At 44.8% G+C, this 6,431-nt stretch overlaps 3 protein-coding genes across 3 annotated transcripts in view; 1 reads left to right on the top strand and 2 right to left on the bottom strand.

Moving 5' to 3' along the window:
• Positions 1-1,086: 1,086 nt before the first annotated feature.
• On the top strand, positions 1,087-1,690 carry BABINDRAFT_160371 (uncharacterized protein). Its single transcript, XM_019128196.1, has one exon. The coding sequence runs from the start codon at positions 1,372-1,374 to the stop codon at positions 1,546-1,548; it is 177 nt and encodes a 58-aa protein (XP_018986263.1). The 5' UTR covers positions 1,087-1,371; the 3' UTR covers positions 1,549-1,690.
• A 513-nt stretch (positions 1,691-2,203) lies between these two features.
• On the bottom strand, positions 2,204-3,495 carry BABINDRAFT_160369 (RTA1 domain-containing protein). The gene has a single exon (XM_019128195.1). The coding sequence runs from the start codon at positions 3,418-3,420 to the stop codon at positions 2,266-2,268; it is 1,155 nt and encodes a 384-aa protein (XP_018986262.1). The 5' UTR covers positions 3,421-3,495; the 3' UTR covers positions 2,204-2,265.
• Positions 3,496-3,710: 215 nt separating this feature from the next.
• The window catches only part of BABINDRAFT_46518 (RTA1 domain-containing protein), a 3,586-nt gene continuing 865 nt past the window's right edge, over positions 3,711-6,431 (bottom strand). Inside the window, exon 2 of the mRNA XM_019132121.1 lies at positions 3,711-4,713. Coding sequence (XP_018986261.1) covers positions 4,096-4,713 — 618 coding nt within the window. The 3' untranslated portion in view covers positions 3,711-4,095. The remainder of the gene's footprint in view (positions 4,714-6,431) is intronic.

The following is a 6,431-nucleotide window of genomic DNA, read 5'->3' as shown; positions in this document are numbered from 1 at the left end:
GGTAACAGTAGGAAAAGCGTCCATGACAGAAAGGATGTTAATGTGAGATCTGGTTATATGGTAGAGAGCGAATATAAGCTATTGTCGGGAAATCCCTCCATTTTATAGGTTATTATTTTCATACTCAGAAATTATACATACACGTGCAGGGAAAGACCATGCGTTAGGTTTTACGAGAGCGAGTAAGTAGAACATCCATGGAAGCACAGCCTCGCTGGACTAAATCATCGTCGCATATTCATCGAATCGTCGACACTCAGCAAGCCACAGTTAATCTCCACAACGACCAAAAATTAATACTGATTTGTGTCTGATGAGAGCCTCAATGCCGTAAAAAGTAATATACTTTAGTCGAATGTGACCAAAGCCGATATAAGCCTTTCAGCAAGGCGCAGTTGGTGCCGTACACGTAAAGCCTCAGAAGCAGGCTTGCAGTTTAGAAGGAAAAGTAAAAAGCTTCCGGGGATTGTTCGGCACGGGCCATTCGCGTGACACTACGGAATGCTTATCGGGGTTAAGTCTTATTGGGAGTACACACACCACGGGGTTAAGCCGTATTGGAAGTATACGCGCCGCGGAGCTAAAAGAACGGCGTAAATGCTGCACAGGTACAGCTAGCCCACCATTGGGTGAATACTATGGCCTACACCTACAAGAGCAACACTCTCTTGGTCTAGGAAAGGTAGAGCTGTTGGAGACAGATTCGACCTTTAAGTTACCGGAAATGGTTAGAAGAGTAGTATTCTGGCCCATTTCCCAATTGATTCAGATGAAAAGTGTTGCGGTAACTTGGACACATATATCCATGGTGGGGCCACTTACAAGAATTTATCTTTGTCCATGGTAAAAAGTGGTATTCATATAGAAACAGTGTGGATAATCTAAAGATTTCTACGGTAAGGAATGCCGCCGTGAGAGGACTCGGTGGTATAGCTGCTCTTTCCTGTGGCTCTGTGGTATATCTCTACCTCGAGGGTAGAATATCTACTTATAGCAGTACTGATTAGCTATATGATTTGCAGGATAACGGAAGGAGGGATCGACCTCATTATATAAGGCATCGATCCCCGCCACATTACCACTGAACACTTACTACAGCCCCCTCAAACTTATAAAACACCCATCCGTTCTTGAAAGGAATTTCATGACCTATAACACCTGGGTATGCACCTGGGAATTATACTACAATCCCGCAGATGGCCATACTCTTTTGTATTGGGCAAGAGAGCATGGCTCACGGACCCTTAAGTACCCGGACCGCTATTGAGCATACTCCACAACTTTGAAAATTGCAGACATACATGCAGATAATTCTCACCGAGGCATAAAGCGGGAACTTCTTCATGGCAGAAGTGCTTCTTAAGTGTTGAAATGTTGGCCGTAAACAATTATCAGTATATCCATGATACAGTAAAAGGCAGTCACAACGCAGCGGGTAGTAACGGTCATGCAGAAAATCTGGCACTAGAAAGCGACTTGGTTCGTGAAAGGCTGAAAGCGGGACACCACTCTGGCGACGAAACCGGCAAACTCCAATACGACACCTAGAGAAATACACGACCAACACCAATATTGGCGGTATTTCATGGCGTAAAATTTTTGTATCCCCCACACAACCCCCATGATAATAAACATAAGCAAGCTTCATCGAAGGTTAGGTACATAACCGTAGTAGGAAACAGCAGTGCTGTCTATAAGTGACAGGATCGCCGCCGTGGCAGAAAGTCCTTTCTACGCGGAAGCGGGCTGTGCGGCTGCTAAGGTGAAAAGCACCCCATCGATGGTGATGTTTTGAATGGTCGTGGTAGGGATGTCCATGACAGATATAGTGTGAATACGAGATCTGATTATATAGAAACCAGACAGTATAAACCACCGTCGGGATATTTTTCAATGTTACATATTTTCTTTTCATTTTATATATTATGCATGCACGTAAAGAATCATACGCTTGGCAAACAAGGGCTCTAAAAGAGTAGGCACTTACAGGTTTTGGGGTGACGCGGTCGTTTGTGCCGTACATGCAGCACCCTGGCATATTTTCTTGTTGGTTTAGACGAGCAGTTTCGCGATAACTCGAGTCTGTCTCTCCACAGTAGGAGTCGCCCGGCAGAATATATTTTTTCATCTTTGGGAAAGGTTATATCATTAAGGGATTAGTATCTACGGCCTGTTCAGTCAAGACCTACTAGGAAATGTGTCAAGAAAAATTAATAGAATATATGCCAATAAAGTCTAAACAGATACACTGTAAACAGTACACCCCTAAGGAGACTCTTCCATATCGATGTTCTTTCCCGCAATCTCCTCAAACTCATAGAATATCCACCTTATCTTCTTATTTTTGACTGAAACATCATGACGCACAATAATACCGGGGTACCCACCTGGAAACGACATCACAATCCCAGTGATCACTACCATAAGACCATCCAAAACAAGAAAGTATGGTTCATGAACCCTCAAGTACCCGGTCCAGCCTTCCGAATACTCCACAACCTTGAAAATTGCACGCACATACATGCAGACAATCCCTACAAAGGCATAAGCTGGGAATCTCTTCATGGCAGAAGTGCTGCTTAAGTGTTGAAATCTTGGGTTATATCCCGGTTCGGCAAACTTGGAGGCCTTGTGGACGCGCCAGAAGAAGATTAGCCAGAGGACAATGAAAATGGATAACGACCCCACCTGGAACCCAAGACCCGCAATAAATAGGTCCGTACCAGTATTGGACGAATCACCGTTAACAATCGAGGAATAGGCAGTCCCAACGCCCGCCATCAGGATAATGACCGTTACTAAATCACTGTTGATAAATATTTTGGAGTAGCGGAAGCGCTTCAAGACGGAGAACTGTTCACCGTAAACGATAACCAGTATATCCATGATACAGTAAAAGGCGGCCAAGATGAACCGGGTAGTGGCCGTCACGCAAATACTCAGACACAAGTAAGCACTTTGGTTGAAAGGCTGGAAGTGCGACACCACCCTGGCGACGAAGCCGGCGAATTCCAATGCGATACCGAGCCAGAGGCATGTCCAGTACCATAACTGGCGGTACTTCAAGGTATAAAGCGACTGGATCCCGAGTACCAACCCTAAAATGATGAGCAAAATCAAATTACCCGGGAGACTAGGCACGTAATAGTAGAGAGAAAAGTCAGCACCGCCGATAAGCGACAGGATCGCCGCCGTGGCTGAGGCTGAGACTGAGGAATCAGTGGCGGTAGCAGCAACCTTCAATTCTGAGATGATGGCGAGCGTCACAGAGGCATCGGAAACAACAGAGGAAAGCGAAGCAATGGTTTTGGTAGCCGTGGCGGTAGAAAGTACTTTCTGAGCGGAAGCGAGCTGTGCTGCTGAGCTGAAAAGCGCCCCATCGATTGTGATGCCTTGAATGGTCGCGGTAGGGATGTCCATGACAGATGTAGTGTAAGTATGAGATCTGGTTATATGGAACGAGATAGATAATGTAATCTATTGTCAGGAAATTCCCCCTCCCTCGTCTTATATATATATATATATATATATGTATATATATTTTTTTCATAATTCGAAGTTATACCTGTACGAATCGGGAAGGTCTATGCGTTATGCAGTTTGGTGGCTTAAGGCGGACTTAAGCATTTCAGGATGACGCAGTTAGTGCTGTACTTACAGGGCTCTAAAATTGGGCTTGCAGCTTACAGGGAGAACCAAAAGCTACCAGGGATTGTTCTAAATGAGGCTATCTGTGTGACATGGCGGAATATTAGTGACTAGTCGGGGTTAAACAGTATTGGGAGCAAACGCTCATCGAAATGGGACGAAAAGCGTAAAGCCTATAGTAGCTCAGGAAATATACACACTAGGTAAATACTATAGCCTACAGCCACAGAGCAAGACTCTTGGTATAGGAAAGATAGAGCTTTTGGGGACAGATTCGGCTCTTAAGCTACCGGAAATGGCTAGAATAAGTGTTTGGCCCATTTCCGATCGATCCAGACGAAAGTGTTGCGATAACTTGAACGCATATATCCATGGTGGGGTGATCTACAAGAATTTATCTCTGTCCATGGTAAAAAGTGGTATTCATATAGAAACGGTGCGGATGATCTAAAGATTTCCACGGTATGACATGTTTTCTTGAGTGTACCCCCACATTTCGGTACTCTTTTCTGGGACTTCCTGGAACTCATAAAACACCCACCCATTCCTCTTCTTCTTTACGGAAATGTTATCACCCACGACAATACCGGGGTATGCACCTGGGAACGACATCACAAGCCCAGTGATAACCACCATAGCCCCGTCCAAACCAAGGAAGTATGGTTCATGAACCCTCAAGTACCCGGTCCAGCCTTCCGAATACTCCACAACCTTGAAAATTGCACGCACATACATGCAGATAATCCCCACAAAGGCATAAGCCGGGAACTTCTTCATGGCAGAAGTGCTGCTTAAATGTTGAAATCTTGGGTTATACCCGGGTTCGGCAAACTTGGAGGCCTTATGGACGCGCCAGAAGAAGATCAGCCAGAGGATAATGAAAATGGATAACGACACCGCCTGGATCCCAAGACCCGCAACCAAGAGGCTCGTACCAAGATGGGTCGAATTGCCTTCGGAAATGGCAGAATAAGTAAGCCCAACACCTACCGCCAGGAGAATGACAGTCACTAAATCACTGGCGATGAATATTTGGGTGTAATGGATGTGTTCCAAGACGGAGAACTGCTGGCCGTAGACCATTACCAGTATATCCATGATACAGTAAAAGGCGGCCAAGATGAACCGGGTGGTAATCGTCAAGCAGATACTCTGGCACAAGTAAGCATTTTGATTGGAGGGTTGGAAATGTGATACCACTCTGGCGACGAAACCGGCAAACTCCAATGCAATACCAACGCAGAAGCACGACCAGTACCAGAACTGGCGGTACTTCAAGGTATAAAGCGTCTGGACCCCGAGTACCAAACCAACGAGAATAAGTAAAATCAAATTACCCAGAAGACTTGGCACGTAACGGTAGTAGTCAATTGAAGTATTGCTGATTAACGACAGGATAGCTGCCGTGGCTGAGGCTACCACTGAAGAATCAGTGGCGGTAGCTGCAACCTTCACTTCTGAGATGATGGCGAGCGTCACAGAGGCATCGGAAACAACAGAGGAAAACGAAGCAATGGTTTTGGCTGCCGTGGCGGTAGAAAGTTCTTTCTGAGCGGAAGCGAGCTGTGCTGCTGCTGAGCTGAAAAGCACCCCATCGATGGTTATACCTTGAATGGTTACGGTAGGGATAGCGCTCATGGCAGAGAAAATATATTTATGATATCTGGTATTATGGGGTAGGAAAATCAATATAAGACACTCTCAGGGAGATCCCTTCACTTTATATATTTGTAATTTTTCATAATTAGATACCATCAATGCATGAACACGAAAAAACCATGCGTTAGACCCTAGTAAAATGCACAAATGATATTCCGTGGAAGCATAGCCTCGTTGATTAAAACATCGTCACATATTCATCTAACCATCAGCACTCACTAAAACATTATCAGTCTCCAAAATAGCCAAAAACTAACACTGATGTGTATCTGATGAGAACCTTATTGCTGTAACAAATAATATACTTTAATTTGGTACCTTAAGACCGAATTAAACTTTTCATGGTGACAAAGTTGGTGCTACTCAGCAGCACCCTGGCATCAAATTTGCCGGATATACAGAACGCTGACCACCGCCTGGAGTTGCTCATATTAAGGCCATATGTCTAACATAACAGAGCGAAAATTACAAATGGGGGCTGAGCCGTAATATTATTGTGCCGCTGGGTGAGATGAAAAACATAAACTCAGTTTAGTATCTATAGCTAGCCCATTAGGCGTATACTACACCTGATGTTAGACAATGCTCTGTTTAGAAAAAAAAAGTGACCACTTCGGTCCGGAAACGATCCGGAAATTGTGAGCCCGGCCCATTTCCCAATCGACTCACACCAGTAGTATAGCGATAGCTCGAACCTGTCTATCTATAGTGAGATCGCCTACAATAATCTATATCCGTTGGTAAAAAGTGATATTCATAAAGAAAATAGTATACATGGTCAGTCCAGTCAAGGACTATGATTGAGGCTATATAACAAGGAGTATTAACAACGTGATCGGTAGGGACGCTGCAATAGTTTACGCATATCCATATTAGGCAATACTTCCCTGAGGGGACTCTCCCAGGTCGCTACTCTTTTCTGTATCCTTTTCAACCCCAGAAAACACGCCCTCATTGTTCTTCTTCTTGACAGATACCTCGCTGCCAACAACAATACCTGGGTACGCACCTGGGAATGACATAACAATCCCACAGATGGCCATCATAGCTGCGTCCAATACAAGGAAGTATGGCTCGGTCACCATCAAGTGCCCGGTCCAGCCTTCTGACAACTCCACCACTCT

This window comes from Babjeviella inositovora, assembly GCF_001661335.1.
Source record: "Babjeviella inositovora NRRL Y-12698 unplaced genomic scaffold BABINscaffold_3, whole genome shotgun sequence".
Lineage (NCBI taxonomy): Eukaryota > Fungi > Ascomycota > Pichiomycetes > Serinales > Babjeviella > Babjeviella inositovora.
This window is presented reverse-complemented; position numbering and strand designations above follow the sequence as displayed.

What these genes read in the sequence shown, in the direction of transcription:
- BABINDRAFT_160371 (XM_019128196.1), top strand. Translation starts at nt 1,372, where the DNA reads ATGTTGGCCGTAAACAATTATCAGTATATCCATGATACAGTAAAAGGC.
- BABINDRAFT_160369 (XM_019128195.1), bottom strand. Translation starts at nt 3,420, where the DNA reads ATGGACATCCCTACCGCGACCATTCAAGGCATCACAATCGATGGGGCG.